The following is a 22682-nucleotide window of genomic DNA, read 5'->3' on the forward strand; positions in this document are numbered from 1 at the left end:
TCAGTCTTCTTTGTTTCTATGAGTAAAGAAAGGTTAGAGGGATCTTTATGGAGCTTCCAAGCTTTTCCCACTGCAGGTCTCAAGACTTTTGATTCCCACCCCAGTTCATGTGCTACCCAAAGTCAGGTCTTGCTGTGTGATCAAGTTACCCAGGGCCATGAAGACAAAAAACCTTGTTTGTTGGAGGTTTCTGATCAAACCCTAGCGTTGGGCACTATAGCAAGCAAGTGGTACCCTTTTGAGTTGTGTGCTGTCCTTAAGGAGCTCTTAGTAAGCTTGTAAGAGATTTGAGTATCGTCTTGTTTGATAGGCATCCTTTTCATGTTATACTTTTAAATGTTTGTTTGGGCTAATAATGAAGCTTAACATTCCTTTATTTATAAGCGTTCATTTTCTTGGCTCCCAATTGCCAAATCTAGAGGTCTTCAAACTTGGCAACTTTAAGACTTGTGGACTTCAACTGCCAATAATTCTCCAGCTTAAAGTCTCTGGCATAATCACAGCCCTAACACTTGAGGGAGGGAGAGGAGAGATAGAGACAGACAGAGAGAGAGAATTGACTGACTGACTTTTAAAGATTTTGTTTAGCTTTACTTTTAAAATCTTGGATAAGTATTTTTGACTTAATGATTGGGTTACTGAATTTGTTTAAGCTTGTAGAAATACTATATAAACTGTTAAACTGAATTATTGCTTATGTTACATTCAACTTAAGAGTAAATGATTATCTTATGATTACCTTGTTATTAGTGATGGGCGAACCTAAGGGCGTTCGGATTCGGCAAGTTCGAACGAACTTTATGCAAAATTCGGCCTAACCCGAACCGAACCCAAACTCGAACCCGGAATCCCTCCCACGAAGAGATTCCGGGGGCGGAGCTTTGACGTCACCGGCAGGTTACTAAGGACGCCAAGGTGATCACTTCCTGGATTCCATGGAATCCAGGAAGTGATCACCTTGGCGTCCTTAACAACCTGCCGGTGACGTCAAAGCTCCGAACGTCGAACGCGACCCCAAACTTTGCCCGAAGTTTCAAAAATATTCGGGTTCAGCATACCAAATACCGCAAAATTCGGTACGGACCCAAATTGTGCGAGTTTGGTTTGCCCATCACTACTTATTATTACGGTAAAAAAAATTTCTGTACTGAGGAGTTGGAAGTTATTTGTGTGTGTGTGAGAGAGAGAGAGAGAGAGAGAGAGAAAGAGGGAGGGAGAGAAAATAAATATGATAATTGACTGACTGACTGAAGCTACAGTTTGACCCTAACTAACGCACACAGGGATATATACTGGAATCAGAAACTGGAAGTTAAAGGAGTTTATTGATGAGTTTCCAAATTTTTCTACATTCCCCACAGACCACACTAGGGAATTTGCAGGTTAAGTAAATTTGTGCATAGTGGGAGGAGAAATTATATACGGGAAGGGTGGAAGTTCAAAACAAAATTCACCCCAAAAAAAAAGAGAGTGGGGAAGAAAATACAACACAGGCTTATCAGAACTCAAGAGAATTAAAAAAAAAGAATGCTGTGAGGATTAACACCAACTATACAGGCATTACAAAGACATGATGGTTAATGGAGCAATTCTTTTGACATGTCGGTGCCCGTGACGGTTCCTTCCTCTTCGGTTTCTCAAACGTAATTCCTCCCTGTGGTGCGCGTAAAGCTGTACACAATGACAAGCCACATTGTAGGTCCATAATTCTTTCGCTTTAAGATGTCTGCCTTATTTTTTTTTTCCAAGGCAGGACGATAGCTCTGTTTAAGCACAACGCCATGCCTCTGCCTCCGCCAACTTCCTTGGGAAGACCCATCAGCCTTCCAAACCTGTAATGATCATGAGTGACCCTGGATGGAGGAGGAGGAGGAGGGTGGGTGGGGGGCACACATTAACAAGAAAGGTTTGCTTACATTAGGCAAGGCTAAAAGGAGAAGGTATGCTGGAAAGGAAGGGCTGAATCCAAACGTCAAAGCTTCCAACTCTATAGCAGGACTGGATTCAGAAAGCAAGGCAAGTGCATAATCCTAATCTGCTCGAATCCTGGGCAAATAATTCCACTACAAAGATCCTAAAACGAGAGAGCAATTTCCCCTCTCGTCTTTATAGGCTCTAGATTTTTGGGGAACCAAGCCACACAGCAGCAGAAATTGTACAGGTCACTGGCATTGAAGAATGTATTTAAATTTTCCATAATGTTTATATTGTTTGTTTTGTCAAAAACCCAGGAGGGAGGGAGGGAGGGAGGGAAGGAAGGAGGGTTGGAGGGAAGGAGGGAAGGAAGGAAGGAAGGAGGGAAGGAAGAAGGAAGGAAGGAGGGAAGGAAGGAAGGAGAGAAGGAAGAAGGAAGGTTGGAGGGAAGGAAGGAGGGAAGGAAGGAAGGAAGGTTGGTTGGTTGATTGGAATGAAAGAAGGTTCTTACAATCCTGCAAGCCAAAATGACCAAAGAGCCACTAAATTATCTCTTTATACAACATGGTTGGTACAAATACCCCGGAATATGCAAGCAGAGAATCAGAAATAAAACAATATTTCTCATGTATATTGAGAGCTTGTTATTAGACAATACAACAGCATTGGGATTTCTCGTTAGATTAGGTTTCTTATAAAAGGAAAAAAATTACATCTCAAATATCGGCAATAGATCCATCTTCCCATTTATGCTTTATATATATCATATATTGTTATATTACCATTTCCTCGCCCATTTTAAAGAATGGAAATTGAAATTCTACAGTAGTAATTTAAGTCTTAAATGACCCAGGAACTCCGAATGTAAGATGAGGTCCTCTTCAAACAACAGTTGGTCAGTAGTTGATCCAAAACAATGGACTATTTTGGCCCTTTCTCCCCTTAAACATCTGCTGGTCAGGGATGCAACCATGTCAAAACCCTTTAAATCTGCATCTGCTCCAGATATTTGTATGTCGGGTTCTCGTAGCCATGGTTCTGCATCTTGTTCAGATGCCTTTCCTCTGGAGTTAACATTGGGTCAACCTTAAGGGGTGGAAAAAAAGAAAGAAGAAGAAGAAGCTATCAACCAGCCAAGAGATTATTTTGACTAATAGAGTCTTTCTACTGGTAACAATACAAGAGAATATTTGTAGCTCAGGGGTGGTAAATTACCTTGCAGAAGCTTCATGTATTGTTCCATTACCAGATGTTACTAGATGTTACCACTAGGTAGCATCTTCAGAGCACTATCCTAGTTGTGTAATGAAACATCTGTGGGAAAACAGCCAAGCTCTTTATGTAACAGCACCAGATTCTGGAGATTAAGTCCCAACAGCTTTAGCATCCATAACAAATGGATGAAGTATAACCCTAATGCTTGTTTACCGCATCTATCTACGGTATCTATCTATCTATCTATCTATCTATCTATCTATCTATCTATCTATCTATCTATCTATCTATCTATCTATCTATCTATCTACCTACCTACCTACCTCTCTCTCTCTCTCTCTCTATCTACCTACCTACAGTATCCTATCTATCTATCTATCTATCTATCTATCTATCTATCTATCTATCTATCTACCTACCACTCTCTCTCTCTCTCTCTCTATCTACCTACCTACCTACAGTATCCTATCTATCTATCTATCCAGCTTCGTGCTGTTGTAAAATGGAATGTTTGCAACTGTCATTTCTTCCTAGTATATAGTGTGGGGGTGGAGATTTGGTTTGAATGTAGCAAATAGATTGGGTGATTATATATCTACCTACAGTATCCTATCTATCTATCTATCTATCTATCTATCTATCTATCTATCTATCTATCTATCTATCTATCTATCTATCTATCTATCTACCTACCTACCTACCTACCTATCACTCTCTATCTATCTATCTATCTATCATCTCTCTATTTATCATCTCTCTATATATCATCTCTCTCTCTCTCCCATCCATCCATCCATCCATCATCTATCTACTCTATCTACCATCTACTCTACCTACCTACCTACCTACCTATCTATCATCTATCATCTCTCTCTCTCTTTCTATCTATCTACCCATCTACTCTATCTACTATCTACCTACCTACCTACCTATCTGGATTTCTAGGCTGCCCTTCTCCAGCAGACTCAGGGCAGTTTACAAAGTAAAAACAGATACAAAATACAAGCTTTGAGAAACCCAAACATAAAAATCAAGTTAAAACTCCAGACAGTTTGAAACCATTCAACTAAATTCATTCAACCACAATCATACTCAAAGTCGGAGCAGAATGTCAACGCTCAACGTCCCCAGGCCTGCCAGCAAAGGTGTGTTTTTAAGTCCTTTCGAAAGGCCAAGAAGGACAGTACGAATCTCGGGGGTGGGGGCTGATTCCAAAGAACTGGAGCCACCACAAAGAAGGCCATTCCCCTAGGCCTTGCCAGGTGACATTGCTTGGCTGATGGGGCCGGGAGAAGGCCGATTCGGTGTGATCTGACTGGCTGCTGGGATACGTGAGACAATTTGCTGATCAGTTTCCGGTCACAATTCAAAGTGTTGGTTATGACCTATAAAGCCCTTCATGGCACCGGACCAGATTATCTCAGGGACCGCCTTCTGCTGCACCAATCCCAGCGACCAGTTAGGTCCCACAGAGTGGGTCTTCTCCGGGTCCCGTCAACTAAACAATGTCACTTGGCGGGCCCAGGGGAAGAGCCTTCTCTGTGGCGGCCCCGGCCCTCTGGAACCAACTCCCCCCAGAGATTAGAATTGCCCCCACCCTCCTTGCCTTTTGTAAGCTACTTAAAACCCACCTCTGCCACCAGGCATGGGGGAACTGAGATACTCTTTCCCCCTAGGCCGTTACAATTTTATGCATGGTATGTTTGTATGTCTGTTTGGTTTTTATTATAATGGGTTTTTAATTGTTTTTAGTATTGGATTATTGTTATATGCTGTCTTATTATTGCTGTTAGCCGCCCGGAGTCTTCGGAGAGTGGCGGCATACAAATCCAATAAATAATAATAATAATAAAAAAATTTGTCTAGCATAGAGATGGCTAGACAAATTAAAGAAATGATTCGTTGTAGTAACTTATCTCATTTCTAGACTGACTCCCATTGCGCAGAGTTTTCAACTGGGTTGCAAACACTGTGCGAACCAAAATATTCTTAGGCGTTTTCACATTTAAAATTCATTTCCCAGTCCGAATCTTTGAAAAGAAGTGCCCTGAACTTCCTAGGGGAAGGGCCTTCTCTGTGGTGGCTCCAGTCATTTGGAATCAACTCCCCCCCCCCTGAGATTCGTACTGTCCCTCTTGGCCTTTCGAAAGGACTTAAAAACACATCTTTGCTGGCACAGTAATGATTCAACTCGTTTTCTCTACCAGCCTGGCTCGGCTTGGCCTCCCGGTTAACGCGAGGCCTCTCTCACCTCTACAATCCCGTGGCTGATGGTTCCATACTGCCTCTTTCTCAGCATCACCAGGCTTATGACTATAACCGTAGCTATGGCCACTGCTATCACCAGAAGGCCGATGAGCGCGCTGCTGCTGAAGCTGAAGTCATCGCGCATAGAACGGTCAGTTTTCTGTAAGAGGGAGAAGAATATAACAGGGAGAGAGGTTGAAGCATGGAAGTCCACATGGGCAAACACATTTGAGAAGCTCTTTTTTAGTACTGCCACAAACATGTGATGCAGCAGGTGATGTTCCTGTTCTGAGATAATTGCATCACTCAATCCAGATACAGTGATACCTCGTCTTACAAACGCCTCGTCATACAAACTTTTCGAGATACAAACCCGGGGTTTAAGATTTTTTTGCCTCTTCTTACAAACTATTTTCACCTTACAAACCCAGTGCTACCGCTTGGATGCCCTGCCTCCAGACTTCTGTTGCCAGCGAAGCACCCGTTTTTGCGCTGCTGGGATTCCCCTGAGGCTCCCCTCCATGGGAAACCCCACCTCCAGACTTCTGTGTTTTTGTGATGCTGCAGGGGAATCCCAGCAGGTGAATCCCAGCAGCGCAAAACGGGCGCTCCGCTGGCAACGGAAGTCCGGAGGTGCAGTTTCCCATGGAGGGGAGCCTCAGGGGAATCCCAGCAGCACAAAAACGGGTGCTTCGGCTGGCAAAAGGGGTGAATTTTGGGCTTGCACGCATTAATCACCTTTCCATTGATTCCTATGGGAAACATTGTTTCATCTTACAAACTTTTCACCTTAAGAACCTCGTCCCGGAACCAATTAAGTTTGTAAGACGAGGTATCACTGTACTTATGGTGACAAGTGAGCCCAAAAGTTATGTTGCTAAGTGAGTTTTGCCCCATTTTAGTGAGTCCCTCTTTTCAGTGCCGCTTGAGCTGTCCTAAAAAGCTGTCCTCTCCTTAAAGCCCTACATGGCATTGGACCAGAGTACCTCTGGAACCGCCTGCTACCGCACGAATCCCAGCGACCGATAAGGTCCCACAGAGTTGGCCTTCTCCGGGTCCCGTCGACTAAACAATGTCGTCTGGCGGGCCCCAGGGGAAGAGCCTTCTGGAATCAACTCCCCCCGGAGATTAGAATTGCTCCCACCCTCCTTGTCTTTCGTAAACTACTCAAGACCCACCTTTACCGCCAGGCATGGGGGATTTGAGACACCTTTCCCCCAGGCTCTTTATATTTTATGTTTGGTATGTATGTGTTGTCTGGTTTTTAATATGATAAGGTTTTATATATTTCTTTTTAATGTTAGATTTGTTTGCACTATAATATTGTTTTTATCATTGTTGTGAGCCTCCCCGAGTCTTCAGAGAGGGGCGGCATACAAATCTAGTAAATTGAATTGAATTGAATTGTCACTAAATGAACTGTTGTAAGTTGAAGACTGCTTGTAGTTCTTTACAGGATTCGATATCCACCTGGAGAAAAAGGGTGTCACAACTCTAGCTGAAGATTCATTTTTCTTGCTTTGCTTCTTAGTTGCCATACTTTGGGGCGAAGGGGGAGAGATACACACTTATGGAATGTAGAACGTTTTCCTCCAATGTGCCAGACAAAACAACGATAAGGCACCGGAGAAGCAAGGTCAAATCAACGTGTTATCAAACCTGAACGTGGCTGAAATTTGGGCCATTTTCCTTTTTTATAAATTTCTTTGCTTCAGGGCTGACGTAGCCTGGAGCCAAGGAGCGGGATATAGAGATAGCTGGGGTGTTGTAGCCTAAATAAAATTCTTTCTCCTGGGAATCAAGGATGTTGGTGCAGGTGTTCAAATGGTGGAGTCTGGTCACCTAGCAACTAAAATGTATGCTGATTGTGACTGGAGACTCGGGGGGCGGGAGGGGTAAATGACAAGGTTTAGAGCCGGGTTTTCACCAGGATCGTACCAATTTGATATGTTCCAAATAAAATGTTCTTTGAGGAACTGCCTGCCTCGGAGATCTTATTAAATGGGATGTGTGACTTGGAACCCTGACGTGTAACTGCAGGAGGGAGTGCGGAGAAGTTCATCGCCTGCTTGCTTGGCTCAGGTGACCTGTGACACACAAGCGGGGTGGACAGTATCGATTCTTTAATTATACCAAAAACATGGGAATTACTCAGTGCTGGTTTCACCTTTGACGGTGCCAATATAATGTACCCAATAAACAGGATTTTTGAGGAACCCAAGATCTAACGCAGTGGTGGCAAACCTTTTTTGCTTTGTGTGTCAAAAGGGTGTGTGCACATACACTAGCGCCATGACTCAAACTCAACCCGGATAAGACGGAGTGGCTGTGGGTTCTGCCTCCCAAGGACAATTCCATCTGTCCATCCATTACCCGGGGGGGGGGGGTGTTAATATATATATATGAGTGTGACCGCCATTTCTTATAATAATTTTTAAGGGGTTTTAGTTTGTTAATGTTTTAACCTTAGATAATGTTCGATTTCTTTTACTGTTTTGTATCTATTTATTGTAATCATACTGTTGTTGTAAGCCTCCCTGAGTCCTTTGTGATTGGGCAACATAGAAGTTGAATGAATGAATGAATGAATGAATGAATGAATGAATGAATGAATGAATGAATGAAGAATGAATGAATTAATAAATACCGGAATGTCATCCACCAATCCACCAACTCGCTCAGGATTGAAAATCATTTCCTTCACATCAAGTGTCTCATCAATCACCTGAAAGAATCACGAGAGAGAGAGAATTTTATGAGGCGCTAACAACGGCAGGAGCCGTAATACTCTGCATTTGTGCGGAGTTCCACCAGAGACTGCTACTTCTACAGCCAAGTTATCTTCAAGAGAACATATTTCACGTGTTTAGCAAAAATCCCGAAAAGCTTAGCATTGAAGGCACAAGTTTTCCCATGCAAATTTCTGCGCAAATGGACCTACCACGTTCTCATCCAGCTTGCTCTTGCTGTTAATCACTTTCTCTTCTGCTCCGATCAGCCCATCCAGATCCACCAGGCCAGACCCTGAATGACAAAGACATTAGGCATGACATAAACAAACAAACAAATCCAGCAAAAGCAAGAAAATAAATAAATCATTTTTGTCAAACTATGCGCCTACAAGTTCCATTTTCTTAATGCGCATGTCAGAGAAGGATGCTCAATGTTACACTAAACTAAAGAAACGAAGTATGGACAATGGCGAGGGGATTGTTGAGCAGATTACATGATGAAAATGAAAAGCTACCCAGGAGGTTCAAGGATACATGTTGTTTCTTACTAACCAGTAACAGTCTAAATTGATTTTTCTGTACAAGTTCTACTTTCTTCTCCTCTTTTTACGATTCTCATCCCTTAAGTAATTCGGGGTAGAGTAGGAGGGGACTACTAGATAGAGTGCTTACTGGTAGATGCCCTCCCTGACAGCACGTGGAGTTCACAGAACAGTGGTACCTCTACCTACAAACGCCTCTACTTTCTTTTCTAGATAAGAACCGGGTGCTCAAGATTTTTTAGCCACTTCTCAAGAACCATTTTCCACTTACAAACCCGAGCCTCCGAAACTGTAATCGGAAAATGCAGGGAGAAGCCTCTGTGGGGCCTCTCTAGGAATCTCCTGGGAGGAAACAGGGCCGGAAAAGGCGGGAGAAGCCTCTGTGGGGCCTCTTAGGAATCTCCTGGGAGGAAACAGGGCCGGAAAAGGCAGGGCGAAGCCTCTATGGGGCCTCTTAGGAATCTCCTGGGAGGAAACAGGGCTGGAAAAGGCAGGGAGAAGCCTCCGTGGGGCCTCTTAGGAATCTCCTGGGAGGAAACAGGGCCGGAAAAGGTGGGGAGAAGCCTCCGTGGGGCCTCTCTAGGAATCTCCTGGGAGAAAACAGGGCCTCCACCCTCCCTGTGGTTTCCCCAATGGCACACATTATTTGCTTTTACATTGATTCCCATGGGAAAAATTGCTTCTTCTTACACAATTTTGTACTTACAAACCTGGTCACGGAACGAATTAAGTTCGTAAGTAGAGGTACCACTATAAGTGGCTATGGAGGAACCAAACCTCCTTAAATTAATTCAAATTAATAGCAGAAGATGTTGGTGCTATGAGGGTTGCTGAGAAAGTAATGCACCACATTTTTTTTCTCAGCCTACAGTAATGGTATGAATGCAAAACTTTAGATCTACATTATTTGAATTATCAGGAGTGCACATTTAAATTTTGCATCCCAACGACCGATAAGGTCCCACAGAGTTGGCCTTCTCCGGGTCCCATCGACTAAACAATGTCGTTTGGCGGGCCCCAGGGGAAGAGCCTTCTCTGTGGCGGCCCCGGCCCTCTGGAACCAACTCCCCCCCGGAGATTAGAACTGCCCCCACCCTCCCTGTCTTTCGTAAACTACTCAAGACTCATTTATACCGCCAGGCATGGGGGAGTTGAGATAGCTCTTCCCCCTAGGCCATTACAAGTTATGCATGGTATGTTTGTGTGTATGTTTGGTTTTATAATAGGGGTTTTTAGTTGTTTTTTATTATTGGATTGTACATGTTGTGTTTATTATTGTTGTTAGCCGCCCCGAGTCTACGGAGAGGGGCGGCATACAAATCCAATAAATTATTATTATTATTATTATTATTATTATTATTATTATTATTATTATTTCTTCAGACAGACAGCTTAGCTGCAGCAGTGTTTCAAAATGACGTCTGTAAGTGATGTGTGTTACAAGCAGCGAGTTCTCATTGAATTTCTCACTGCCGAGAAAGAAACTGTTGGGAACATTCACAAACGTTTGTGTACAGTTTATGGAGAATCTGCAGTCCACATAAGTACGGTTAGTCGCTTGGCACAGAGGGTGGGGGTCAAGAGGTGATTCGCACAGTGCAGAAATGGCTTTGTGACCAGAACAAGGAGTGGTACGGACAGGGCATACATGCCCTTGTGTCTCCCTGCAGGAAGGCCATAGAACGGGACGGAGATTATGTGGAAAAATAGGGAAGTATAGAAGAAACATCATTCTTTCTTGTGTGTAAGTTTCATTGTGTTCAATAAACAAATGTTGAAGGAAAAAAATGTGGTGCGTTACTTTCTGGGCGGACCCTCGTTATCTTCAAACCATCCCAAATTTTCATAGTCCTGAATATCAAACTCTTGAGGTGTGTGTACAGATAATGTACAGTGTTGGTTATGACCTATAAAGCCCTTCATGGCACCGGGCTAGATTATCTCAGGGACCGCCTTCTGCCGCACGAATCCCAGCGACCAGTTAGGTCCCACGGAGTGTGTCTTCTCCGGGTCCCATCAACTAAACAATGTCGGTTGCCGGGGCCCAGGGGAAGAGCCTTCTCTGTGGCGGCCCCGACCCTCTGGAACCAACTCCCCCCAGAGATTAGAATAGCCCCCACCCTCCTTGCCTTTCGTAAGCTCCTCAAAACCCACCTCTGGCATGGGGGAATTAAGATGCTCTTTCCCCCTAGGCTTCTACAATTTATGCATGGTATGTTTGTGTGTATGATTGGTTTTATAACAAGGGTTTTTAGCTGTTGTAGTATTGGATTTTTACATTCTGTTTTTTGTCACTGTTGTTAGCCACCCCGAGTCCACGGAGAGGGGCGGCATACAAATCCAATAAATTAAATAAATAAATAAAAAATAAATAAATTTCAGGGGTCACCACAGATTGAAGGCATCAATCAGTCAATATCTATTAGACATAATGCTGTCTTTGGGAGAATTCCCCCATTCTTTTTAATTATTTCACAGTGCCAAGGCAGTCTCAAGGACATCTGCATTTACTGCTTATCCCTTTAAAAAAAATCTCTTCGCAGTGTCTAAAAACACTCCTTCGGATTCCAAACATATTCGGAATTGCTCAGCTTGCTTTCCAAGGCTGCCATAAACTACATTTCCCTCCCTTCAAAGTCAAATGATTCCCAGCTTCCAAAAAAGAAAAGAAAAGAGAAAAGAAAATACCTAGGCCATCAATCAACAATCAATCCCCAGCATCCAGCTTTTATCTGATTGTTGCAGAGTCTAAATGGGGGCCATTAGATCCAGCTTACCAGCCTTAATTGGACTGGTGCTCAGGGGGAAAGCTCTAGCAGGCCAAGAATGAAACAGCAGTAAGCTATAAAGAAACCAGGGGGGGGGGGGGGAAGCAAAGAAGAAATACGGTAGTTCTACCATTTTAGCTAAAACGAACTAGGAAAAAAAATGGATGAAATGACGTCCATTATATGAGATTGGACTAAATGACGTCAACAAACCCCCAAATAAAATTACCCTAAAATTATACACACACACACACACACACACACATATATGTATATATACACACAGCTGAAGGGATTGGATACTGGAGCCTAGAGGTTAATTCTCTGCCTTACAAGGCAAAAGGTTGCACGTTCAAGTCCCAGTGAGGGTAGGGCTAGCTGATGAGGCCAAAATAAGGCCGAAATAGATATATCCTAGTCTCCCTTAATTTTCAAATTCAGCAAAAACATGTGACACACACACACACACGTCTGTGTGTCACATGTTTTTTTGCTGAATTTTTAAAATTAAGGGAGACTAGGACAGCGCTATTTCAACCTTGTTCTGGCCTCATCAGCTAGCGATACCCTTACTGGGATTTGATCCAATAGAAAAAAACATATATATGTGTGTGTGTGTATGTGTGTGTGTGTGTATATATATATATATATATATATGTATATATATATATATATATATATGTGTGTGTGTGTGTGTGTGTGTGTGTGTGTGCGTGCATATATATATATATATATATATATATATATATATATACACAGTATATATATATATATATATATATATATATACACAGTATATATATATATATATATATATATATATATATATATATATATATATATATATATATATAAAAATATATATATTTCTAATGGATTCGAAAGGAAAATAATCACAAACCTAATCAAAAAAGAGACACCCCCAAAAAATCAAGACCAAGAACAGGATAATGGTACCACCCTCCTCCCTCACATCAAGGGCACCACAGACAAAATTAGTAAAATTCTGCACAAACATAATATCAAAACTTCATTTGTCACGAACCAAAAAATATCAAACATCCTAAGGAACCCAAAAGATAAAATCCAACTAGAACACCAAGGAATCTATGAAATCCCTTGCAAAATATGTGCAGCCACATACATTGGACAAACCAATCAAAGAGTGAGTGCACGCATTGCAGAACATAAGAATGCAGTTAAAAAAGAAGAAAAGACTTCCTCCCTTGTCCAGCACATTAAAAAAACAGGGCATGAAATTGACTTTGAAAAAACTAAATTACTTTCCAAAACAGAAAATTTATATAGAAGAATTACTATGGAAGCTATAGAGATTGAGAAACACCCCCTCTGCATGAATAAAAGAGATGATACGTCCCGCCTACCAGCCTTAAACAAAAAAACATTTCATAATAATCACCATGTCAATCCTTCAAGTAATTGTGATTCCACCAACCAATCAAATCACTAAAACATAGTCACCCAATCTATTTGCTACATTCAAACTAAATCTCCACCCCTAACACTATATATAAAGAAGAAATGGCAGTTGCAAACATTCCATATTTACAACAGCACGAAGCTTAAAACTTCAGCCTGATGATGGTGAATGTGATTTCACCGAAACGTCAAACTACAGAAGTCAATAGTATGGTTGGCAGTTGTGTCCTTTACATTAAACACAATTTTGATACTATAGAAGGGGGTATGTAAATTAATATAATAAGATATAATAGGAAATTATTATTATTAATATCATCACATGAAGTATAGTATAAATGTTATTATATGATAAGAAATATATTGCCTGCTCTTCCCTCTCTGATTTTTACTGCAAGGTATTATGTTTGTGTGTGTTTTCCCTTTTTTTGTTCACTGTTTAAAAGAACACTGCATTTGCCTGAAAATAATTTGGTATTTTCTAATTAATCCTGAAGCACATAATGAGCCAGCTGACGTTGCTTTTTAATCTTATAGATTTCCCAGGGCTGCCCGAGGTTCCACAAGTTAATGATTTACAAATTTTACATCCGTAGCTGTTAGAATCAAAATGATTAAACAACCATGTTTGGCAGATTCTCCATGAAAGTCAACTCAGTAACTGCTGACCAGGAACACAAATCATATTCGGTTCAAGATTCAGCTTCTCCCTAGCTATGTTGTTATACTTCCCCGATTCCAACAGAATCCAGTAAAATCACAAGAGGAAGTAGAAACATAGAAAACCGACGGCAGAAAAAGACCTCATGGTCCATCTAGCCTGCCCTTATACTATTTTTTGTATTTTATCTTAGGATGGATCTACGTTTATCCCAGGCATGTTTAAATTCAGTTCCTGTGGATTTATCTACCACGTCTGCTGGAAGTTTGTTCCAAGGATCTACTACTCTTTTCAGTAAAATAATATTTTCTCATGTTGCTTTTGATCTTTCCCCCAACTAACTTCAGATTGTGTCCCCTTGTTCTTGTGTTCACTTTCCTATTAAAAACACTTCCCTCCTGGACCTTATTTAACCCTTTAACATATTTAAATGTTTCGATCATGTCCCCCCTTTTCCTTCTGTCCTCCAGACTATACAGATTGAGTTCATGAAGTCTTTCCTGATACGTTTTATGCTTAAGACCTTCCACCATTCTTGTAGCCCGTTCAATTTTGTCAATATCTTTTTGTAGGTGAGGTCTCCAGAACTGAACACAGTATTCCAAATGGGGTCTCACCAGCGCTCTATATAGCGGGATCATAACCTCCCTCTTCCTGCTTGTTATACCTCTAGCTATGCAGCCAAGCATCCTACTTGCTTTCCCTACCGCCTGACTGCAATGTTCACCCATTTTGAGACTGTCAGAAATCACTACCCTTAAACGCTCTTTAAAGGTAACCCCACGTAAACAGCTTCTACACGTAGTTCTACTTCTTATCTTACTTACTTCTTTTCCTACATTGCAAGAGCTGCTTGGGTATTGTACACATGCATCATGTTTTATATTCTTGTATATAAAGAAGCTTCTTCTATAAATGAATCCAGCTGAATTATTTACTTGTATGATGGCTGGGTAGCTACAGACTCTGACATAACTATAATTCATTATTTGGAATTACAGTGATACCTCGTCTTACAAACGCCTCGTCATACAAACTTTTCGAGATACAAACCTGGGGTTTAAGATTTTTTTGCCTCTTCTTACAAACTATTTTCACCTTACAAACCCACTGCCACCACTGGGATACCCCGCCTCCGGACTTCTGTTGCCAGCGAAGCACCTGTTTTTGCGCTGCTGGGATTTCCCTGAGGCTCCCCTCCATGGGAAACTCCACCTCTGGACTTCCGTGTTTTTGTGATGCTGCAGGGGAATCCCAGCAGCGCAAAAACGAGTGCTTCGCTGGCAACGGAAGTCTGGAGGTGGGGTTTCCCAGCGAGGGGAGCCTCAGTGAAATTGCAGCAGTGAAATTGCACAGAGGTCCGGAGGTGGGATTTCGAGGATTTCGGTGTTTTTGCAATGCTGCAGCAGAAAAACAGGCGCTTCGGCTGGTAAAAGGGGTGAATTTTGGGCTTGCACGCATTAAACACTTTTCCATTGATTCTTATGGGAAACATTGTTTCGTCTTACAAACCTTTCACCTTAAGAACCTCGTTCTGGAACCAATTAAGTTTGTAAGACAAGGTATCACTGTACAGGAGCTATAATCCATGCAAACCATTGGGTGGGGGAAGCCTGACACACAACTAATTCCAGACCTCCCTTAATGGGCAGTGGGGTTTGTTTGTTTTTAATCTACAGTACAAATATTTTGACAAATAACAGTGAACTTCCCGAAGAGCTTTTTAATGGTAGAATATTAATCATGCTCTCCGATAGGTTGAAAACCTTACTCCATGAAGTCCAGCCCCATTCTTTCAACATCTAATGCTTCTTCTTCTTCTTCTTTTTTAAAAAAAGTATGACTTTAATTGAATTTCAAAAAATAGACAAAACAGAGGAGGGGAAAGTAGAAAAGAGACAAAAAGAAAAATAAAAGTGCAAAGGAAAAAAAAGGAAAGAGAAAAAAGTGCAAAGAAGAAAAAAAGCAGATTTTTTTTAAAAAAAGAACGGCTTCCAATTCTCTTTTGGCAGAGAGAATATCTGGGATATAGATGAAAAAAATACATCCAATTCTTATTCTCAAATTGACAAGAGTCTACGTTACTTCTATACTCCCGTATAATAATGTCTAATGCGTCTCACACTTTGGGCCATATCCATTCCAAGTTAGTTTATATAGCAGTGATGGTGAACCTATGGCACGAGAGGCATTCATTCATTCATTCATTCATTCATTCATTCATTCATTCATTCATTCATTAGATTTGTATGCCGCTCCTCTCCGAAGACTCGGGGCGGCTAACAACAATATAAAAAGACAATGTAAACAAATCTAATATTAAAAGCAATCTAAAAAACCCCAATTTAAAGAACCACTCATACATACAAGCATACCATGTATAAATTCTATAAGCCTAGGGGGAAGGGAAATTTCAATTCCCCCATGCCTGACAACAGAGGTGGGTTTTAAGGAGCTTGTGAAAGGCAAGGAGGGTGGGGGCAACTTTGATATCTGGGGGGAGCTGGTTCCAGAGGGTCGGGGACGCCACAGAGAAGGCTCTTCTCCTGGGTCCCGCCAAATGACATTGCTTGGTCGACAGGACCCGGAGAAGGCCAACTCTGTGGGACCTAACTGGTCGCTGGGATTCGTGCGGCAGAAGGCGGTCCCAGAGATATTCTGGTCCGATGCCATGAAGGGCTTTATAGGTCATAACCAACACTTTGAATTGTGACCAGAAATTGATCAGCAACCAATGCAGACTGCGGAGTGTTGGTGTAACATGGGCATCTCCAGGTCCTGTCAACTAAACAATGCCGCTTGGCGGGACCCAGGGGAAGAGCCTTCTCTGTGGCGGCCCCGGCCCTTGGAACTAACTCCCCCCAGAGATTAGAATTGCCCCAACCCTCCTTGCCTTTCGTAAGCTCCTTAAAACCCACCTCTGCCGCCAGGCATGGGGGAATTGAGATACTCTTTCCCCCTAGGCCTTTACAATTTCATGTGTGGTATGTCTGTATGTATGTTTGGTTTTTTATATTAATGGGTTTTTTAATCATTTTTAGTATTTATTGGATTATTATTGTACATTGTTTTATTACTGTTGTTAGCCGCCCCGAGTCTCCGGAGAGAGGCGGCATACAAATCCAATCAATCAATCAATCAATCAATCAATCAATCAATTGGGAAGCCCATGATTGCTCTCGCAGCTGCATTCTGCACGATCTGAAGTTTCCGAACACTTTTTAAAGGTAGCCCCATGCATTGCCCTAGCTCAGCCCCAATATGCATATTTGTGCCGGCCAGCTGATTTTTGGAAGCCTTTGGAGCCTGGGGAGGGCGAAACAGAAGCCTCCTGGGCCCACCAGAAGTTGGGAAATAGGCCGTTTCCGGCCTCCAGAGAGGCTCCAGGAGGTGGGGGAAGTTGTTTTTGCCCTGCCCGTGCATTTAATTATGGGTGTGGCCACTCGCGCATGCATGATAATACCCATGCACGCTCTTTCGGCACATCAGGGAAAAAAGGTTCGCCATCATTGTTATATAGATTTATATTAATTCTAATGACGATCATTCTCCCCAGGCTTACGGATATATTTTACCCCTTCAGGAGGAATTGTAAACATCAGCCCTGTTTAAATCCTCCTTATAAACACCATTGTAACAAAGCTTACCACATGGCAAGAAAGAGAGGAAAAATAGTGCTGTAATAAAAACCAGCATTTTAATCTTTTGAAACTGCTCAAAACTTATTCAGCCGGCATTTGTCACCTGATCCCAAAGAGCTGCTTCAAAACTTCAGAAGGCCCTACTCGCTATTTAATTACTTCTGTATCATCAGCCTAATGACACTTATCGTGGTCATCATGTATGACCACTAAATAGTTCCAGGGGCCACCAAATTGACTCCTAGGGCATCAGAAGGCAGCAGCTAATGCAACCTTGGCTATATAAGCAGGAAGGTCTGGCATCGGGCCAGAATATCTCCGGGACCGCCTTCTGCCGCACGAATCCCAGCGACCGGTTAGGTCCCACAGAGTTGGCCTTCTCCGGGTCCCGTCGACCAAACAATGTCGTCTGGCGGGACCCAGGGGAAGAGCCTTCTCCGTGGTGGCTCCAACCCTCTGGAACCAACTCCCCCCAGAAATTAGGATTGCCTCCGCCCTCCTTGCCTTTCGGAAACTCCTTAAAACCCACATCTGCCGCCAGGCATGGGGGAATTGAAACATCTCCCCTTACCCATGTAGTTTCTGTGTATGATTGTTTTTTATATATTGGGGTTTCTTTTGGATTTTTTAACTTAAAACTGTAATTTAGATGGCAAAATATTAGATTTGTTATTATGTATTGTTTACCATTGTTGTGAGCCGCTCCAAGTCTACGGAGAGGGGCGGCATATAAATCCAATAAATCTAATCTAATCTAATCTAATCTAAGGTGGAAGGGAAGGCAGTGAAGCTGAAGTTATGAAACACAAAATTAAAAGGGATTAAAACCCACTCAAAAAGGGGGGAAGGGGTTATGATAGAGAGCGTATGGAAAAGGGATCAAGGTGGAACCAACCTTTTTTCACGGGATGGTACAATTCCGGCTGAGAATCTATAGCAGGAAGGAAAGAGAAGAACAAAAACAATAGAAGTAGCAGAGAGAAAGGAGATTAGGAGGGGGTAAAAATAAAAAAATAAATAAAAGAGGCTCGTGTGCGATTTCTGATTTAGATCCTGGAGAACATTTACATCAAAGGTTTGGACTTCTTTTCTGCCGCCCCAATTTATGAACCCCGGGAAACTTAGGAAAATGTCATTTATCCTAACGCTTATGACGCACGGGTGTCGTCACGTGACTTATCTCGACTTCCACCCCTCCGCTAAACCTGGGGTGGGCGTGGCCAGCATGGGACGCATCCGGCCCGCGGGCCGTGAGATTGACACCTCTGTTATAACACAATCAGCACACAAAACTGAATTCTCGCCATGAGTGTTAAGGTGCGAAGGTGGGAAGGCCAGCTAGACGTTAAGTACAAATACGGATCATACGACAATAGGTGTCTTGCATGAATCAAGTCAGAATGCTAAGTTCCATTCATCTCAGCCAACCAGTGGTCCATTGTCAGAAATTATTTTATTTATTTATTTATTTTTTGATTTATTTGATTATTATGCCGCCCTTCTCCTTAGACTCAGGGCGGCTTACAACATGTTAGCAATAGCACTTTTTAACAGAGCTAGGCTATTGCCCCCCACAATCCTGGTCCTCATTTTTACCCACCTCGGAAGGATGGAAGGATGAGTCAACCTTGAGCCAATGATGAGATTTGAACCACTGACCTTCAGATCTACAGTCAGCTTCAGTGGCCTGCAGTACAGCACTCTACCTGCTGCGCCACCCCGGCTCTTTTGAAAAGCTCTGGCAAAAAAGGCTTGTCCAGAGCAAAGCTGAGACTAAGTTTATTCTATTTGCCGTATTTTTCGGAACATACAATGCATAAAATGAGTATAAGACACACTTTAATTTTGGGGAAGGAAAAAACAATCTGTCTATCAGGTATTCATCTGGCTACTGTCCTTAGTCTGGCCAGCTTCAGCACATTATTTTATCCCCTGATTAGGGCTTTAAAAAAACTTATTCAGAGAGAGTAACAATGAAAGAGCTTGCAAGCTGGTAAGATCGTTAGCAATTCATTAGAAACATAGAAACATAGAAGTCTGACGGCAGAAAAAGACCTCATGGTCCATCTAGTCTGCCCTTATACTATTTTCTGTATTTTATCTTAGGATGGATATATGTTTATCCCAGGCATGTTTAAATTCAGTTACTGTGGATTTATCTACCACGTCTGCTGGAAGTTTGTTCCAAGGATCTACTACTCTTTCAGTAAAATAATATTTTCTCATGTTGCTTTGGATCTTTCCCCCAACTAACTTCAGATTGTGTCCCCTTGTTCTTGTGTTCACTTTCCTATCAAAAACACTTCCCTCCTGGACCTTATTTAACCCTTTAACATATTTAAATGTTTCAATCATGTCCCCCCTTTTCCTTGTGTCCTCCAGACTATGCAGATTGAGTTCATTAAGTCTTTCCTGACACGTTTTATGCTTCAGACCTTCCACCATTCTTGTAGCCCGTCTTTGGACCCGTTCAATTTTGTCAATATCTTTTTGTAGGTGAGGTCTCCAGAACTGAACACAGTATTCCAAATGTGGTCTCACCAGCGCCCTATACAGTATAAGGGGATCACAGTCTCCCTCTTCCTGCTTGTTATACCTCTAGCTATGCAGCCAAGCATCCTACTTGCTTTCCCTACCGCCTGACTGCACTGTTCACCCATTTTGAGACTGTCAGAAATCACTACCCCTAAATCCTTTTCTTCTGAAGTTTTTGCTAACACAGAACTGCCAATGCAATACTCAGATTGAGTATTAGGGCTGGAAAAAACATTTGGAGCAAGTAGAGCAATGAAAAAAAAAGCCTGCAAAGATTTAGGGCTGGAACAACATTCTTCAGAGAGAGTAACAATGAAAGAACTTGCAAGGTAAGAGCTGGGAATTTCATTAGCACCTAGTTACGGCTGGAAAAAAAACTTTGAAAAAAGCTACATTCAGAGTATAAGACCCACCCAAATTTTCAGCCTCTTTTAGGGAGGAAAAAGTTGCATCTTATATTCCAAAAAATACGGTAAGTAGCTTGGCACTGATAGGTTCAGCCCAGATACAGTACAGTGCTATAGTTTTGACCTACCTTCACTTTTAGAAGAAGCTGGGAAAGTTTTCACCTGGAATGGACGGAAAGGTTTACCATCAAACAGGGGAGATTCTTCGCTTTCTTCGGAGCTCACGTGTACATCCAGTGGCGATTCAGAAATGGAAGAAGTAAACTGGTCCATATCAGTTCGCTGTTCTTCAAGGAGCTCATCTGCAAGAGGGAATCAAAGGGAAAATCTTGGTAATGCAAAATAACTAAAGAATTGTGGGGTTGGAAGGAACCTTTGAGGTCTAATCAAGCACCTGTGAATAGGACAGGAATCACCACATCGTCACAAATTCACTTAAGTTTTAGTTTTAAATTTAAAGGGTTCAAATGACTCCGGATGGGTTTCAATTAAATAGCTTTCAATATATTTAAATAAGATTTAAATGAAATCTCCAGTAATGGAGCACCCACAGCTCCAGGAATAATTCATAGCTAGATCCCTCCCTCCTTCCTTCCTTCCTTCCTTCCTTCCTTCCTTCCTTCCTTCCTTCCTGTTGTGATTGTTCCCTGTCAGCCTTTAGATTTGTCAGATTCAGAAGAAGAAGATGATGTAGAAGCTGTTAATTACCCTGATTTAAGAGATGTGGTGGAAGAACCTAGTGAGGATGAAAGTGAAATAGAACAGCACAAATAGAATAGAATAGAACGAAAGCATGCAGAGTTATGTTTCTTCTGATAAAGGGAGTATAGAAGGGAGTCCTTGGTTAAGTGCAAAGTTCAGAAGATTACAGAAAAGAAGGGGACAAAATTGGGGGGAAGAAGTTTTAATATGCTATTTAGAGTGTGTAAATCAATTAATTAATTACATCACTTCCAGAATTGAATGGAAGAGATGGATGCTTTTCTCCAAAGGGCTAAAAACAAAAATGGTGGCATATGTCGTCTCTCCAAGAAATAAGTTTTATATTGCTTGATAAACTGCTTTTTAATAGCATGAACCTGACTCAGGGATAAGAAGTTGTTTTGAAGTAGACAGCCTGTTATTTTAGAAAGAATTATAACTTTGTAGCTTGGTCTGTGAGACTGGAATGCATTTTTGCACGCTGGAGCTGTAATGACACAATCCAATGTGGAAGGAAAAATAAAAGAAATGTTGTTTTGAAAATTACAAGTTGTAAAACTCGTATTATTGGAGCAGCCAGCCAGATTCCAGCCCAGGTCCAGAATACTTCCTTCCTTCCTTCCTTCCTTCCTTCCTTCCTTCTTCCCTCCCTCCCCTCCTTCCCCATTGAATATCTTTCTTTTTAAGATGTCCTTCCTTCCCTCCCCATTGAATATCTTTCTTTTTAAGATGTTGGGTCCAAAAAATTCAGTTCAATTTCCTGCATTTGTTATCCTTTCCGATCGATTAAGAATATTACTTTTCTTTCACTAAAAACAAACATGCACAGGCTTGACAGGGCTGGGGAAGTGAACGAGATCTCAAGAGCAAACTCAAGCCCAGGGTAACCATTCATTCATTCATTCATTCATTCATTTTATTGGATTTGTATGCTGCCCCTCTCCGCAGACTCGGAGCGGCTAACAACAGCAACAAAGCAGCATATAATAATAATCCAATACTAAAAACAGTTAAAAACCCATTATTATAAAAAACAAACATACGTACAGACATACCATGCATAAAATTGTAAAGGCCTAGGGGGAAAGAGTATCTCAATTCCCCCATGCCTGGCGGCAGAGGTGGGTTTTAAGCAGCTTACGAAAGGCAAGGAGGGTGGGGGCAATTCTAATCTCTGGGGGGAGTTGGCTCCAGAGGGCCGGGGCCGCCACAGAGAAGGCTCTTCCCCTGGGTCCCGCCAAGCGACATTGTTTAGTTGACGGGACCCGGAGAAGACCCACTCTGTGGGACCTAACTGGTCGCTGGGATTTTAAAAGGATTAAAAGTCAAGAGGAGAATGGAGGCAAACAAGTCTAAAATAATTCTGATAGAAAAGAATATTTCTAGCTCAGGGTAGAACTCTGGAGTCCTTGGCGCTCCCTGAATTTGGCTGTTTTCTTGAAGACCTTTCATTACCAAACAAGGTAACGTCAACAGTGCTAGAAGGGGATGGGGTTTCTGTTCTGTTCACCTTGCCTTGTCAGTGTTGACGGGAGTGTTCTTGGTGGTCCCCGATTTTGGCTGTTGTTTAATGTTAGTTAGTTTGTTTGAGCTGGAAGTTCCAAATCCCAGGAAACAAAACCCCAATAAAGAAACCAGCACCAAAGTCAAGCTCCATAGGTCAAAAATACTCACCAATTTCACTCTGGATTTCTTCAGCCACATAGGGTACTTTGTACAGAAGGGACAAACTCTGATTCATCCTCTCTTCTATTACACGGAGGTGTGTCATCACCTTTCAACAGGAGAGCAAAGTTCAAATAATATAAAACAATTTACAAAGTGTGTTAAGGCCCCGTTTATAGGCTATATTAACGTCATCTTTGACCACATTGTGAC

The 22682-nt window shown here is 42.0% G+C and overlaps 1 protein-coding gene across 4 annotated transcripts in view; it reads right to left on the minus strand.

Annotated features, from left to right (window-relative positions):
• Nucleotides 1-1306: 1306 nt before the first annotated feature.
• APLP2 (amyloid beta precursor like protein 2) overlaps nucleotides 1307-22682 on the minus strand; it is a 112341-nt gene continuing 90965 nt past the window's right edge. For 2 of the 4 annotated variants that reach the window (XM_070765459.1, XM_070765461.1), the window contains 7 exons: nucleotides 22479-22578; nucleotides 20231-20404; nucleotides 18056-18091; nucleotides 8318-8400; nucleotides 8024-8101; nucleotides 5381-5536; nucleotides 1307-3000 (listed from right to left, as the gene is read on the minus strand). In XM_070765459.1, the coding sequence (XP_070621560.1) occupies nucleotides 2899-3000; nucleotides 5381-5536; nucleotides 8024-8101; nucleotides 8318-8400; nucleotides 18056-18091; nucleotides 20231-20404; nucleotides 22479-22578 (729 nt within the window). In that variant the 3' untranslated portion in view covers nucleotides 1307-2898. The remainder of the gene's footprint in view (nucleotides 3001-5380; nucleotides 5537-8023; nucleotides 8102-8317; nucleotides 8401-18055; nucleotides 18092-20230; nucleotides 20405-22478; nucleotides 22579-22682) is intronic. The other 2 variants (XM_070765463.1, XM_070765460.1) reach the window with 1 other exon arrangement.

The sequence above is a fragment of the Erythrolamprus reginae genome, chromosome 12 (genome assembly GCF_031021105.1).
Source record: "Erythrolamprus reginae isolate rEryReg1 chromosome 12, rEryReg1.hap1, whole genome shotgun sequence".
Lineage (NCBI taxonomy): Eukaryota > Metazoa > Chordata > Lepidosauria > Squamata > Dipsadidae > Erythrolamprus > Erythrolamprus reginae.